The sequence below is a fragment of the Acomys minous genome, assembly GCF_964271855.1.
Source record: "Acomys minous genome assembly, chromosome: 7".
Taxonomy (NCBI): Eukaryota; Metazoa; Chordata; class Mammalia; order Rodentia; family Muridae; genus Acomys; species Acomys minous.
Window position 1 is genome coordinate 118760260 of NC_140488.1, and position 17222 is coordinate 118777481.

Consider the following 17222-nt stretch of genomic DNA (forward strand, 5'->3'; position numbering starts at 1 on the left):
GTTGGGGAAAAGTGAGGCTTGGAAGTCAAGTGCCCTACTTTGCTCCACTTCCTCAAACTAATACCCCTGGTAAGGGACCTCAGTCTTCAGCCAGTCACAAGAGATGCCCCTTGTCACCGCTAGAAATTTTTGTTGTTGCCATTTTGAGACAGGGTCTCCCTCCATAGGCCAGGATGGCCTCAAACTCCTGCCTCAGCTTTTTCAAGTGCTGAGATTTACAGGCACTGTATCACCATGCCTCCTGGGTGGCCATAAGAACGAGAATGGCCATGTGCCCTTCATCAAAACCTTGGCTCCTTCGCCCACCAGGAGACTGAGGCTTCACTGATGAAGGAGGATTAAATAAATAAGACAGTTCCAGCAATGTTTCCTCCTTGGGGCCCTGACAGTTCCCCACAAGGACCCTACATCTTCTGTCTGGTATTTTTTGGCTCAGTGGGTTGAAGAGGTGAAATTTCCAGCTAAGGTGGAAATATGGAGCTTGGGGACTCTACCTCACCTATGCCTGGACATCTGAAAGGGCAGGAGCCAGGCTCTGTCTCCTGCGAGGTGACATTGGGAAAACAGGATAGAAAGTGAAGAGGCCTAGGAATGTTTCCCCACACCGTGCTAGAGCAGAAGCCAGTCTATTGTATGGAACCTCCACGTGGGGAACGAAGCAAGAGACCCTTTTAGATTTTCTCCCTCCCTGATCCAGACAACAGACCATACCATGTCTCTGGGACATAACTGTCTGCTCTGGAGCCAGGGGGAAAAAAGTCTACCATCTTCTACCTTTCCACATTTTTCTAATTCTGGCAACTTTAGAAGCTGAGAGGCAACTGATTTTTAATTGGCTGAAATGATGGACTGCCAGGAACTGTGGGATTAAAAAATATCTATGAAAGCAATTATTACACAAACGCATTGCTGCACTCATTCCAGGAGGAATACATACCACGCTCCTGGATTAGCTCTTCGTTCCACTGTCCACCTCGCAGTGCAAGGTAGTGGACAAGCAAAACTGGGGCGGAGGGGTTGGGGGTGGGGGGTGGGGGGATTGGGAATGACACTGGCAAGGCTACAGAGCACTGGGGCACTGCGGAAAAGACTGTGCCTTCTGCTAAGAGCAGGTCACCACTAACTCCCAAGAGTGACCTGGGGACTGTCTTCAGTGTTGAACTTGCCTCTATAGGATCCAAAGCTAGGTCCCTCTGCAGTGAAATGGCCCTCAGGCTAGGGAAATCTGGCCTCTACATTTATCCTAGGGCACCTCACCTTGTCACAAGAACGGCTAAATCCCAACTTTCTGAGGAAACACAGTAGGTGCTGAGTCACCAGTAATTCTGAGTTCCCTTTTTAGCGCCTGTCTGCTTCTGCACCTTGGGCTCCCCCTGCTGGCTCTCATGGTAACTACCTAAACCAAGGCAGAAAGCTTGTTCTTGTCTTCCTTCCTTCCTTCCTTCCTTCCTTCCTTCCTTCCTTCCTTCCTTCCTTCCTTCCTCCCTCCCTCCTTCCCTCCCTCCCTCTCTTCTTCCTTCCTCTGTCCTCTCTCCCTTCCTCTCTCTGCCCCTTGCTTCTCCTCATTATTGTTATATGTTGTATTCTAGTAATATAAAACAGACCATCATGCATGTCAGGTAGGTGCTCTACAGCAGAGTTATACCCCATCCCTGAAACAGATTCTCTGCCTATAATTTGCTCTCCCACCACATCCCTGCCTCTGACCAAGTAATCCATGAGAGACTTCTAAGGTCTTATTTTCACACAACTTTATCCTGAATGCAAAGACTAAAAGTTTAAATGCTCTGATTTGCCCAATAAATGTTGAGAACTCTAATATTAAGTACCATGGCTAACACTAATTGAGAATTTACTGTATAGGACACATTGTTGGACTTTATGTATATCAGCACATTTAACTCTAACAGCCATCACCTCAGTGTAGGATTGTTACTATATTTTACTGAATACACCAAAGTCCAAAAAATAAATCAGTACCTAGGTTACATAAAACATTTTAAACTGGAGTCATTTCCAAAGCTAAGGCCCCAATCCCTATACTATACCAAGGAACGTTGTGACAAAAAATAAAAGCAAGAAGCCTTTGGTGGGCTGGGCAGTGGTGGCACATGCTTTTAATCCCAGCACTTGGGAGGCAGAGGCAGGCAGATCTTGGAGTTCAATGCCAGCCTGGTGTACAAAACAAGTTCCAGGACTACAAAGGCTATACAGAGAAACCCTATCTTGAAAAACCAAGAGAGGTGGGACACACACACACACACACACACACACACACACACACACACACACAGAGAGAGAGAGAGGGGGGGGGGTGCTGCAGGGGGATGGCTTGCAATTTTGAGAGTGGCCTGGTCTACACAGTAAGTTCCAGGTCAACCAAGGCTGCAAGGCATTAAATTATCTATATTACAGTTCTTTGTAAGTTCAAGGCCAGACTGGTCTACAGAGTGAGTTCTAGGACAGCCAAGGGTACACAAAGAAACCTTGTTTTAAAAAAACCACCAAACAAAAAGCTTGCAAATGGGGGTTGGAGTGGAGACTCAGTGGGTAAGAGTACAGGCTGCCGCCAGGCATGGTGGCACACGCCTTTAATCCCAGCACTCGGGAGGCAGAGGCAGGCAGATCTCTGTGAGTTCAAGGCCAGCCTAGCCTACAAAGAGAGTCCAGGATGGCCAAGATAACACAGAGAAACCCTGTCTCGAAAAAAACAAAACAAAACAACAACAACAACAACAACAACAAAAAGAGTACAGGCTGCTCATACAGAGGACCAGCCCAGCACTTCTCAAACATCTGTGAGTCCAGATCAAGAGGATCTGAAGTTCTCTACTGACCTTTGTTGGCACCTGTACTCACATATACCCACACACAAACATATGAAATTATAATTATAATTAAAATTAAAAATAAGCGAGCACTAGGAAGTGGTGGTGCATATCTTTAATCACAGCACTCAGCAGGCAGAGGCAAGGGATCTCTAAGGTTGAGGTCAGCCGGGTGTACAGAGTGAATTCCCGGACAGCAGAGACAACACAGAAAAAAAAATCTCAATCTCAAAAAACAAACAAACAAACAAATATGTAAACAAACAAGTAATTGACTGCATTTGAGGACTGACCCACTTCTCTTTTATGCTCTCTACCAAAGCAGGATCATCAGCCTCATTTTTGTTCCTGGGGATCCAAGTGGTTGTGCATATATAGCTCTGGCTTTGGCCAAAAGTGCTCTGGTGCGGGTCCCCTCTAGGAAAGAGTGCCACTATGAAAAAGCCTTGCATACACACAAAGACTTAAGAGTGGAAAGACATCTTAGAATAGAGAGAAACTTGGAAATCAGTTAACCTACTATTTATCTCACATGGACTTCCAAGGCACCACAATTGTGATCCAGAAACAGGATATTCAAAGGTCCACTCCAGTCCTTTGTGCTAATATTCCAATGTGGAAGCTAGAGATGCGTTATGACTTTTCTCTTGGTGCAATCCTTTCTGGCACCTTGTACCGTAACAGTATATTAAGAGTATGCATTATTCACCACTGTATCCCAAGCCCTGTGCACAAAGTCTGACACAGACTAGAAGCTGAATTCACCAATATATGACCACCCCCTGTGTCTTCTATAGCTGATCTTTTCTTGAAATCCTCATAGAAATGGGCACTTATTACTTCTCCTGGGTGCCATTTAGAAACCTGGATTTGCCTTTTGTCAGCTGCCAGAGTAGAGTACCCTCTGAGCTTCTCCTGTGGAAAAGTTCCTGACCAGCCAGATAGCCACATGCCTGCCTTTTATTATTAAAGGTTAGCCCAGTGGAAACCCCTCCCCCCCAAAAAAAGAGATCTCTTTTTCTCAAAGGCATGGAACCTAATCCACTGGTATTTTCTTTTCTTTTCTTTCTTTCTTTCTTTCTTTCTTTTTTTTTTTTTTTTTTTTTTTGACTTCTGCATGTCTGGTCATGAGGGTCTACTCTGGAAACTAACAGCATTTTGGTTTCATAACATTCCATAATATTTTCCTCTGTTAGCATGAGCATAAGATGTGCACAAATACACACATGTATGTCAATCTGTATTTGAACACAGGCTGATCATAGACCTAGGAAGGAGGCCAGAAGCAAGTCTGTATCCGGGAAGGAAGTATGGAATCACTTCATGACACATGAGCTGGTTAATGCCCCATTGCCACAGCACATCTGTTTGTAAGTGTAGAACTGTGCATGCCAGTGCACAAGAATATGTGTTCACAGACAACTTTCCCCTCAGGATACCTTTTGTATGTGTGTGTGTTTACAGCTATGGCACAGTGCAACAAGGTTCTATGTCTGGAGGACAATGCATGTGACATGTATGTACATTTACAAATCTCTGCCTCCTGGTTTGTGATACCATGGCCCTGTCCTGAGCATGCATATGTACATACATGTATGAAAATATATGTATTTCCAATATAATCCATAGATCTGTGAAAGTGACTTGTATGATGTGTCTATTTGTATGTTTAAATATAAAGTCACTTCTAAGTGTGATCCAGATGGCTGCATGTACACTCTAGCCGACCACCCCGCCCCCAATTCCAAGAGTATATACAGCTCCTCTGCCACAAAAGCTGAACCAAGCAGGTCCTAGGGCTGCCTAAGCACCTTGGAAAGACCTTGACCAGCCTTTGTCTGGAGCCTGTAAATTTCTGCTCTTGGCAGAATCTCAGCTATTCCTGATCACAGATTACCTTCCCTTTTGGTGCACAGTCCCTTTTCCATCCAGGGGGCTGAGAGTTGGAGGATATTCATCTCAGAGAGCTTTTGTTCTACCTCTTGAAAGGCCTCAATGGCTGGGAATACCATGGGGAAGCCCAGCTTATGTGGGGGACACAAAGGGCTGTGGTCTCATAGCAGCTCCTTCCATCTGTCAAATAAGGCTGCCAACGATGGGGTGAGAGCTGTGAATGCTTAAAACAAAATCAAAAAGGAGGGGAAATGGAGGACTGTGGCTCTGCAGGCTGTGAGTCCTGGTATTCATGTAGAGGGAGAGGGGTCTTCAGGTCAGGTGGGGAGAGGCTCAGAGAGCCCTGGCTCATTCTCATGCTAACAATTTGTGGATCATATTTAAGCTCTCAACTACTGCTCCTGAACCATGCTTGCTGGCCTGCCTACTTACACCTAACCATGATGGTCACAGACTAACCCTTGAAACTGAAAGCAAACCCCTAATTAAGTGCTTTGTTTTATAAGTTGCCTTGGCAATGGTATCTCTTCACAGTAACCTTGGCAATGGTATCTCTTCACAGTAACCGAACAGTAACTAAGAGATGTGGATGTGTGTATGTATACTATGAGATTACTTATTTATATTTGAATAATATTCTTTTAAGTGCATTTAAAATATGCATATTCTGGAACACAGGGGCCGAAGGGACAGAACCAGAGAACATCAGAACCAAGGAAAGCATCCAAGCTCATCCTTTTTCATGGACTGACTCCCTCTCTCCAAATTCTTCCTCTTACAACATCTAGAATTCTACATCACCAACTCCTACAGGTCTATCTTGTCTAGGGCAGGGGTGGAAGGGGGCAACACAAACACAATTTGAGGCTTTTTTCTTCTAGTACTAAAAACATCCTTCATCTTATTTCTGAAATATTCCTCTAAATACATTTAAAACTATGCTGTCTTTCGTCCTTCCTTCTCTCCTTTCTTTCCTTTTGTTTTGTTTTTCAAGACTGGGTTTCCTCTGTGTAGCCTTGGCTTCCTGGAAACTTGCTCTGTAGACCAGGCTGGCCTTGAATTCACAGAGATCTGCCTATCTCCTGTGCCTGGGATTAATGACATTCCATATGCCACTACTGCCCACCTAAAAATATGGTATTTTTCTATCCACAGAAATTTACTACAAGAGTAAATACTGTGGTAACATAAAAGTGGACTTAAACTGCAGAGTAGAACCACCATACTGTATCAAAGTGGACAATCTGAGCCAGTAAGATGTGACGCTGAGATATAGAAGAGTAGGTTCCATTAGAACAGGCCTGATAGAGAATGTGTTTGGACACCAGAATAAGCATCAGTTGAACCTCATAAATCGGACCCCATCTGGATAGAGTACAGTGAGTAGCCTGGACAGTAAGTTATCAACTGATTTACATACTCCAAGAAACCAAACCACGCTAGAGTAGGGAATGCTGGCAAAATACTCAGAGTCTTGTTTCACAGTATTCTAAAAGTTGTCGGAGCTGTTTCTAAGACTTTATAAATAGCCTATACATAGTTAACAATGAAGACAATGATGGCTACAAAATGATACATTGCTTTGATTAATATGTTACTATTTTAAATATGCTAACACTTCATCATACCCAGAAAGCAACAGTTGAACTTGAAGCAAATTAATGCAAATACAACAGGAGAACAGACTATCTACTTACCTCTTCCAACCCATATTCCTACTGTTTAGCCACATTCTTTTCCTGTCATTTGCTCATAGCTGTATACCAATCTCAACCTTTGCTTTCACATCCTTCCATTACAGCTTCTTCATCTCTTGTTCAAGAACAACATACATGTAGTAAGCAGCTTACTTATGAATTTAATGTACATTTCTAAAAATTGTCTATTGTTATTACCATGTGTATGCGTGTGCATGCGACAATGTGCACATGGAGATCAAAAGACAATGTCATAGAGTTGGCTCTCTTTTTCTAACTGTATATGGTCCAGAGATCAAACTTGGATTCCCAGGCTTGGCAGAAAGCATCCTTTCCCATCTGAACCAGCTCCATGGCCCTGAAGTACCAGTCAGTCTCTCTCTCTCTCTCTCTCTCTCTCTCTCGCTCTCGCTCTCTCTCTCTCTCTGTAATTTTATATGTATGGGTGTATATGCCTGCATACGTCTGTGTACCACTTGCATCTAATACCTACGAATGCCAGAAGAGAGTGGTACATCCTCTAGAACTGGAGTTACATACAGTTGTGAACTACCGAATGGGTGCTGGGAATTTAACCCAGGTTTTCTAGATCAGCAGGCTGTTGTCTCCGATTCCTTAATGATTCTACTTTATTAGGGATTTAGTAAAGGCGTGTACCTCCCTTACAGCCTGACTACCCTAAATAGGAGGGAAAGGAGATTAAGGAGAACAAGAATGAAACCTTCGGGGTTATCAGTTCCATGGGGCAGTTCCCCTGGCATAATTCTCAGGAGTCTTGCAGATCATCTATCTGACAGAAGAAACCACACCTTCCCTGGACCAAACATGGAGGTCTACACTGGGCTTGCTGCCACAACCAAACCCTCCAACTCCCGAGTCATGGACCAGAACCTCCAATGTCTCTCTCTTGTCCCCAATGTCCTTCCCCCTCCCTCCTCCCAATTGATGATGCTTTTAGCAATACAATACCCCACCTAGAATCACCTGGCCCATGTCTTTTGTCTTGGGCTGATCCTGCCTCTTTCTCTGAGTCTATCTAAGATCTTTATCAGTTTGTAGAGACAAAGTCTCAGTGGGGTCAAGCATCCCATGACTGTTTTCTCCTTGGGCCCAGCCTAAGGCAAGGTTACATTCTCTTCACAGCAGGCAGTGCTCTTAAGCAAGCACCAAGCCATCTCTCTAGCGCTCCTGCAGCTTTCTCTACATCAAGCTTTAAAACTAAACTTCAAGCCTTGCAGTGTTGGTACAAGGTTTTCTTTCTAATTTATTAATTTATTCTTGTTACATCTCAATGGTTATCCCATCCCTTGTATCCTCCCATTCTTCCCTCCCATTTTCCCCTTATTCCTCTCCCCTATGACTGTTCCTGAGGGGGATTACCTCCCCCCTCTATATGATCATAGGGTATCAAGTCTCTTCTTGGTAACCTGCTGTCCTTCCTCTGAGTGCCACCAGGTCTCCCCCTCCAGGGGACATGGTCAAATGTGTGGCACCAGAGTATGTGAGAAAGTCATATCCCACTCTCTACTCTACTGTGGAGAATGTTCTGTCCATTGGCTAGATCTGGGTAGGGGTTTAAAGTTTACCGCCTGTAAGTAGAACATTATGATAGGCAGATTTGGGCCCAGGGGTCATGCTCAAACTAAGGCACCAGCCAAGGTACAAGGTTTTAATCCCAGCACTGAGGAGGTTGGGGCAGGTGGATCTCTGTGAGTTTGAGGCTAGCCTGGTCTATAGAGTGAGTTCCATGACAGGCAGGGTTACACAGAGAAGCCCTGCCTTGAGAAATAATCATTTTCCAGAATATAAAATATGGGTTTCATTGTATTTTTATTCAGTTTTAAATTTTTTCATTATGACTTTTATACATGTATCAATGAGCCTTGTTCATATTTGTCACTCCTTTCTTAAACTGTCCCAGTTTTGCTGTTCTCCTTCCCACCTTCAATCAGTTCTGCTTTCATGCTACATGTGCATACAGAAAGATAAATCCCACCTGAGAGAAATATGGATTATTTTGTCTCTCTTTCCTGGTACACTGTTATTACTCCTGTTCGTTCTCTTTAAACCGCTTCTCCTGTTTTTTAAAAACTCCATTCTACTTTTACGCCCTATCCATCTGCATTCATAGCCATAAATTATATTAAGGCCAACCACATTGGCACATGCTTGTAATCCCAGCACTCGGGAGGCAGAAGCAGGCAGATCTTTGTGACTTCAAGGCTAGCCAGGTCTACAAAGTGAGTCCAGGACAGCCAAGGCTAAAGAGAGAAACCTGTCTTGAAAAACAAAAACAAACAAACAAGATACTATATTAAAAGTCATAAATCATCTTATGACTAATTTCAAAGTGTTCCATAGTGCCTTTAGCAGAAGTCCTTCAGGACTTCAAAAATTAGTGATTTAACTACCTATAGCTTGTACTAGAGCTTGCTTTTATCTGACTTACAACATGCTGGAGTTCAAATCAATAAATGCATGATTTTTTTTAAAGGTGGGAAAACCTACCAGAAGAATCAGTACCTTTAAATAAATTATGAACTTGATTCAGTACACTGTCTACAACATCTGATAAAAGGGAAACTATATCCTGGAAATCTTCAGCCACAGCTGTCTGGAGCTGTCTTTGAACTTCACCCTCTTTGGCACAGAACACTGTGACAATCATGGCATTGGCAGAGCATGGGGAAATAACCCCCATGATGTGGCGCCATCCTTCATCAAGATCCACACTGGCAACCTACAAAGAAATGCTATTAGTTGTGAATATTATTGTCAACATGCCTAAAAGAGCATAGCCTACTAGAAGACAGAACAATAGCTGTGCATCAGTGGCAGAAGATAATTTACTAGTCCCTGTTTCAACCTATAAGAAAAAGCTTATAGTTCCAGGGATATTTGCTACGTGCTTCGCATCTCTGCACCCTTCCAATCATATTTGTTTTGTTTTAATAGTGAAAAGCAGGAAAACAAGATTTATTCAAGTGGAAAAAACAATAAAGAGATATCCATGCCCAACTTCCTCCAATTCTAGTATATGGCAACTGAAGCAAGCACAGATATATACTCATTACACATTTCTTTAATCTTCCAACTGCTCAATTTAAAATGATCAACACTTCCACTTTACAAATGATAGACTGAGGTTGAGGAGAAAGCTACCTGTTCAAGGTCATCTGGTAGTTAAGAAGAGGATAATAGGACCATCTGACTTCAGAACAAATATACTTAACTGTGAGACAATACAATCACTGACATGATTTAGGTAACACACATCTGGGCAGCAGAGCTAAGACCTAATTCAGATGGCCTGAGTCTCCAGCCTTGTTTACCTAGTATAAGCAAGGTTTGTTTCACATTAGTAATAATGCAATGTAGTGTTCTTTTCACTGGAGCATGTAAATCTTAGGACAAAAGCAAGAATCTTTCTCTGGACTCTTTTTATCACAGGATACCAAATAAAGATACTTCCAGAGATTACAAAGGCAAAACAAAGTAAGGAATTTTAAAATAGCCATAATAGCCAGGGGTGGTGCTGCACATCATTTATCCCAGCCCTGGTGTTGCAGAGGCAGGCAGATCTCTGTGAATTCAAGGCTAGAATAGTCTACAAAGTGAGTGCCAGGACAGCCAGGACTGCAGAGTAAGACACTCTCTCAAACAAACAAATAAACAAACAAACAAATGAAACAGAAAAGCTATCATTTTAAGGTCAAATCTGGGTATATATGTGTTCATTTTCAGAAGATAGTTCTATGTTCGAGTAATTATTTTTATGCTATTATATTATTTATACATCGTAGCATCTTTTTCTTAAATACATTAAAATTGAAGTATATTACAGAATACTTAATAGTGAAAAATAACACATCATTTCAGTTTCATACAACCGTCTCATTTAGCTAACGATCTTTCTCCTACATAAATTCAGGGTCTTTAACTTAATTGAATTCATTGTATATGCATTTGTACAAATGGTTTCTTCACTAATAATCACCATTTCATTATGCTTCAATGTAAGCAATGTAGATATTTTTTTGGCTGTTCTGGCAAGAGATTGAAAGGCTTTCTCGGCCTAAGCCTGGGAACATGACACAGAAAAGAATTTGTTCCCAGAGTCAGATCAACCAACTTTGGTAAACAATTCTCAGAAAAACCCATCTTGAAATTCCCTAAATTCCCCAACACCCTTCCTTGCCAAGAATAACCCGCCCAGACCTATGACCCCTGCAGTAGCCAATAACATTTAAACAAGTACCCCTAGCAACTGCCAGGAGCCAATCCTCACACGGGGCACTCAGCCCCTCCTAACCTTGCGGCTTTAGCCTTTAAAAATAGCCTGTGACAATAACTCGGGCTTCCTCTGCCTCTCGAGTGGCTGAGGTTCCCTGATGCATCAGCAATAAACCTTGTGCTTTTGCATCAACGCTGTGGTACTCGAGTAGTCTCTCGCGACGACCCCCCACCCGAGTGGACTCTAGGGTCCAACAAGATCACATCCAAAGATCTTCTAGGTCTATATGACCCTATTCCAGGAGCAGAGGCAAAAAGATTTGAGTTCAAGACCAACCTGGTATAGAGCAAGTATCAGGTAAAGAGAAGCTTAGATCCTGGTGTGGTGGTACATGCCTTTAATCCCTAATGAAGGTAGAAGGAAGCACTAATGTTTAAAAGTGATGTCTAATTGAATGGTAGAAAAGGTGTCGAATCAGAGAAGATTTGACAGGATAGGCTATGCCCAACTCTCATGAGAAGAGAGAGGAAAGGGAAGCTACTTCGAGGCAGTTTTTCAGAGAGAGAGGAAGTAGTTTTACCAGGACAGTAATAGAGAGATGGATTCCAGAGAGAGAACTCAGGTGAAGACAGAACAAGCCCGAGAATGAGAAGCCAGAAGAGTAGAGCAGATTGCTGAGTTAGTTTGAGGCCAAGCAGAACAATACTGGGTTGACAGAGAAGCCAGATTGTACAAATAAGGTGTGAGAGGGGTTTGAGCAAGAACAGCTGAGTTGAACCAGCCAGCCCAGAGCTCAAAAAGAACTATTAAGGGTAAGCTTATTAAGCAGTAGGTCTCAGAGGCTGAAAACATTCTAGGCCTAGGTTAGATTGTACAGAGGCTAGAAGCTTCCAGGACTAGGCCTAGGTTAGGAGAAGGAGGCCGCAAGACTCCCAGACAACAATTGAGCCATGAGAATAAAAGTTACAATTACAAATATTATTTGAAAAGCACCACCAATTTACTGAGATTGTATTAGGTAGATGATCTTTGGGATTTTGTGAAGAAGCTAGTGGACAGGAATCCCTGACATGTGGAGGACACATACCAAATGGAATTCTTCAGCAGTCAGGCACTTACCGGGTTCTGAACATAGCCTTTAAGTTGACTTTCATTCCTATGGACTTTGCAGCATCTAGTTGTCAGGGCCTAATGTACTACTCATTGGGAGAGGCCACAGTGCCACTGAGCATCTTAGAAAAATTCTGATGGGCTTCTGAAAATGTTTGTATCGCATGATCAGGGTGGGTAGGTGACGTCATGAGGTGTGTCCAGAAGTCAATCCATGAGTCTTGAGTGTCATATCAATTTTGTATCATGGTCATTTATTTGTTCTCCCATCATGCCCGGGGGTCGCAGAAGTGGGGAAGGGGGCAGGGCTCTCCCCATGAAGTCACAGCCCCAGGACATCACCCACAACACCCCATTAAAAAACAGAGAGAAATATAAAAGTATTTTGAGATCTACTTGCGGGTCGCCTATTCAAACCCCGCCCCTTTCACCCTTGGTCAATGGGTGAGGTCAGGGAGACAGACGATTGACAACATTAGCCATGGCTGCGAGGTGATCAATTAACAGCCCATTTTGCAGCCAAGAGGGGTTTGTCGGGGCATGGCTTACAGGGTAGGTAGACTGTTGAGTAGCTAATGCCAGTCTGACCCTCGGGCCTGGCAGGGGTGGGCGTGGGCAACAGGGGCGGTACTTCCAAGTGAGTGCACAGTGCCTGGCTGGCTTTGGTTAGTCCATGTGAGATCAGGCCGGAAATCCCGCCCTTCGTTCTCACTTAACTATGTCATCACTCCTAAACTTGCCCCACAACACTATCTTGGGGTTTTTTGTTTGTTTGTTTCTACTTTTTTTTCAGCAGGAAACTCCATGGAGAGAGTCGCCAGGAATAGATAGGAAGAAAATGGAAATGATGCTGTTAGTGGGCAGGACCGGAAGTGGCTGAGAGGGTTATAATGCCCCTTCCTGCAGCATACTTCTAGTTTGTGGAATTGGCATCATTCAGGAAGTTCATGTCTGATTTACTGGGACTGGGGATTCCTCTGCACTTGCTCAACAGTGAGATGGGGGAGGGGTCACAGTCAAGGTCGCGGTGATGTCAGTGCACATATGCTGCTGTCATACATCATGTACGCTTTGCTAATGATGGCCAATGGGAAAAAGCATGTGAGATTTGCATATGCAAATGCGTGTTCAAGAGCTAACTTGCATATGACAGCAGCCCTAGGTAGCGTAGATATGTGCAATTGGCATATGTAAAGTGGGTCTTGCATACTTGCATCTCATTTGCATACGAGAACCTAACCATCTGGAAAATACATGATCGCTTTGCATATGTGCTTTATCTAGGGCCTTGAGATTTCTTTATGTAAGTTAGCGGGTTCCTAATTCTAGAAAGGCCCAATTTGCGTATTTAAATTAGCATGTTCCCAACTGCTTCACCCATCTCTCTATGTATTTGCAGATGGGGGAGGCCTTTCCCTTAGTGGTCCCAAATGGGTGGCCCTGGGGCATGCTAGTGAGCCAAAAATGCCACAACTCCCTGCTCTGGAAAGGTTGGGCCTGCCTTCTTGTGACTTCAATTCCTGCCAGTGAACCTATAAGCTTCTAATGCAGGTGGGCGGGACTCTGGTTTCCCATGTCACTCAGCTACCGTGGGCGCTGGGCATTCTCTGTTGCCATGGACAAGGCCGACCTGCAGGGCCAGCGGGTGGGCGGGAGGCAGTGTCGTTGCTGATCACATCACTTCCAGTAGGTAAGTGCCAGTTCCTTGTTCTGGAAAGGCGGGTTTATTGAAACCACTCCTGGGGGGGGGGGGCGGACAATATCATGTTCATCCGTACCAATGTGTGTGATGTCAATTTCTGTCCCCTCTCCCGCAGGATGCATGTTGTTGGCGTGTGATGTCACTTCCATGCGAGCATAGTGGCATAGGGCCCCCACCCGCCCACTCCCTCCATCCCCACACCTGTCGCCCGGAAGTGTGGAAACCCAGCAGCGGCGGCCATGGCGCGGTACTGGGCCTGAGTGCGCTCGCGCCCCCTGGTCTGCACAGTCATATTGAGAGACAGCAGCAGTGTGGGGAGTGGTCCGCGGGCATCCTCAGCCAGAGTGGCCTCCACCAGCAGCACTGCGGACCCTAGGGAGGGCGGGAGATACATGGCCTGTGATTCCGTGGTGATTCCTGGGAAAGGACCTTGAACCCCATGACCAGGCCAAGACCACATGACCATCAGAAGCCAGTGTGACCTCCCAAGGCTACCCTGTGATTCTACAAAGCCCTCCTGACCCTCCCCAGTCACCATTTCACACAGCCCCTCTGCCATTGTGATCTGATGACCCCACTGTGACCCTCATAACCCCTATGATCCACAATAGGACCCTACAGTCCCCCAGTCAGCTACAGGATCTGTGACCGGAAGTGACCCCCCATCTTACCCCATGACCCAACTTGACTCGGTGTGATCTCTATGACCTGTGACCCTCACCTGGCCCACCCGCCAAGCACACTCGACCCAGAAGCTCTATGCAGGCCTCATCTGTCCAGTCATGCAGGATACGCGCCAGGATGTATAGGTGGGCACAAGGGAGGCGGCACCGGAAGAAGTCACCTGCGGGGGGCAGGGCATCGTGGGAGGGTGGGGGGGAGAAGGGCACGCCCATACCTTGTGAATGCTATGCCTCAGTTTACCCCCTCCCTAGCCACGCCCTCTCCCCCAGCCCTGGAGGTCCCACCTCCGCAGAACTGGATGCTAGGCCATGACCCCGTGGGGGACAGGAAGTGAGTCTGTGCCGCAGCCACCACCTCCGGTGTGTCGAACACAGTGATGTTGCTGCCAGGATAGATGCGGGCAAACTCCCGGGCCAGTGCTCCTGATCCTCCTGTGTAAGGCAGTGGGGCTTAGCAAGTGATGTCACTTCCTGTCCCAGCTCCAGGGGGACGGTCCCACCCACAAATTGTCCCATATGGGGCTGTATGATCTCTTCCACGTCAGGATGCAAACAGACACAGGGTCCCTCCAGGGGTGGTAGCACTTCCGGTTTCTAGTCTTGTACCGTCTACCTGGAGAGGAATCTGTTGGGAGTGGGGTTGGGTAGGGCCTCACCGCCGACATCGCAGATGACCCGGAAGTTGGAGAGGTCAAAGGCCGTGAGAGCCCGTGCCCCGCAGATGCTCCAGGTCTCCTGCAGGGCACGCATGAACAGCAGCCTCTCTGCCTCAGACCTGTGGTAGGGTGTTGGGGTTGGGTGTGGGGGGCTGCAGGGCATCCAGGTAGTGGGTGGGCCAACTGGAAGTGAAGTGGCATCTGGTCTCTGAGTGTGGGCAGGGATTGTGGGGGTGGGCAGCAACATGCCTGCAGACAGAAAGCAACCCTCCCATCCCAACCTCTCCATGAGGTCACTTCTGGTCCCGGATGGGGAGCCAAGCAGTGCTTAGTCTTTGGTCACTCCAGTTGGCCCCACCCACCTGTAGATGGCCTCGAATGGCTCCTCGGTGGCCACGCCCACAGCACTCTCGTACTGGCTCCGTCCTTCCCTACGTGTACGGGGGTGGGGAGGGGTGCAGTTCGAGTCATGTTATTGCTCTTCTCTACAATATCACTCTGTCGCACCTATATGTACCCACCCTGACCACGCCATTGTGCATAGGGCAATTGGTTTCAGCTCCTGGCCCACCCGCAGTGCATCATGGGTCCCTGCACCTTGCCTTCACCTCACAGCCCGAGCCAGCTGACCCCAACAGTGGTAGGTCGTCCCTGCCAGGTAGAGCATCATGTGGCGCTGAGACCGGGGGCTGCCTGTGACCAGTAGCGAGGAAGCAATGCGGGTGTTGCTGTAGGCACCTGGGGACGGGAGTGGCAGGGCCTGTGAACCATGGTGGTCACGTGGTCACCCTGGTGTGGGAGCTGCAGTTCACTCATGTCACCCTGGGAATGGGGCTTATGAATCACTTTGACGTCACTCCTGGCCCCACCCTACTCAGGCCCTGTTTACCAGCTGCGTCTGCCTGCAGCAGCCCCAGAGCTGTGCATGTGTCCAGCAGCAGCCGGGTCGCCTCAGGACTCGAACCCACAACCCGGGCGACGGTTCCTGCATCTGCACCGCATGGGCCTGCCACAGCATCGAAAACGCCCAGCTCACAGGCTGCAAACACGACCTGGGGGTGGGGGTTCAGAGTCGGAACTGAGCGCTAGCACCCATGGGACACCAGCACCTTACAGACTGAGCCACAGGCACTCTGAGGACCCAACAACCAGCACTCAGAGTACTGAGCGTAGCGTGCTACCCACTGACTCATAAGTACCCTGAGTACTGAGCACCCACTACTCTACCTATTGGTCACCCAGCTAGCCCCCTACTGAGAACATAGCACTCTAAGTACTGAGCACCCAGCGCTGTCTGCACTCTTCCACCAGCACTCTTAAGTAATGAGCTACCCACACAGTACTGAGCACCCAGCACCCTATTGAGCAGTGTCAATGCCTAGTCATAGGCACTCTAAGGGCTGAACAGACAGCAACCTACTGAGCACAGAGAACCCTGAGTACCGAGTAAAGACCACTCTCAGTATTGCGCACTCATCACCCGAAGAACCTAGTACCAGCAGCCCCACCTGCGAGATCATGAATCCGTGGGCATATTCCATGAGCACCCGGAAGTCTCGGTCCTCCGCACTCTCCTCCCCTGCAGCCATCTTGCAGCATAGCATTCTGGTCCAGGGAGCGGGATCAGCTGGGAACATAAACCCCTGTGAGCCTATGATGAAGTCACCAAGCTCATCCGGATTAGGCCAGCTCAGAATTGGATTTGAGTGTGACCCAAGGTCACACGGCTCCAGCAACCCATGATGACGACAAGAACGGACACTCCCACCGAGTCACAGATCAGGGATTTATTTCGTGCAGATTCTCACTAGGCCAGGGCATCTCTGGTTGGGGGGACTTCTGATTCGACTCCTTCCAGGAACCCTCAGTCCTGCTATGCTGCCTGGGCAGAGGCACTGGGGGGCGGGGTCAGCTTCCAGCCCTGCCCTTGCACCACTTCCTGCCAGTTCATCATGCACACCATCCAGGCTCACCCATGTCGTTAGTTCCTTGCTGAGCCTGTGAGGGGGCAGCTGTTTCTGGAGGCCCTGCCCCTTCTGCCCGCCAGCTGTGACGTCACCTCCACTTGGTCCAGCAGCAGCTTCCACTCTGGGATCCAGCCCTGCAGCTGTAGCTCCTCCTGCTTGGCCCACAGCTACTCCTGTGCTGCTCAAGTTCACGCTGAAGCTAATCCTGGTGCTGCAGCTTCTTCCGCCTGCCATTGGGCTACGTGCTGCCTCCTGTTGTGGGGCCGGAAGTGTAAGGGCCCCTCCGAACAACGTGACGTCGCCACCGCGGCCCCGCCCCTCACCACTCCTCTGCCTGCTGCTCCAGCTGCTGCTTTGGGATTCACCTGGCGCTTTGTTGCTTTGTAGAGTTGTAGGACACCTGGAGGGGGCGGACCTGGAAGTGATTTCACGGACCAGGCGATTAGTCCCAG

At 47.0% G+C, this 17222-nt stretch overlaps 1 protein-coding gene across 1 annotated transcript; it reads right to left on the minus strand.

Annotated features, from left to right (window-relative positions):
• Positions 1 to 13553: 13553 nt before the first annotated feature.
• ASMT (acetylserotonin O-methyltransferase) lies at positions 13554 to 16385 on the minus strand. Its single transcript, XM_084790374.1, has 8 exons — positions 16312 to 16385; positions 15693 to 15855; positions 15412 to 15541; positions 15166 to 15234; positions 14804 to 14922; positions 14433 to 14579; positions 14186 to 14308; positions 13554 to 13836 (listed from the first exon to the last, which is right to left on the minus strand). Exons 1-8 carry the CDS (start codon positions 16342 to 16344, stop codon positions 13604 to 13606), a joined length of 1017 nt encoding a protein of 338 aa, XP_084646500.1. The 5' UTR covers positions 16345 to 16385; the 3' UTR covers positions 13554 to 13603.
• Between the last annotated feature and the right edge of the window lie 837 nt (positions 16386 to 17222).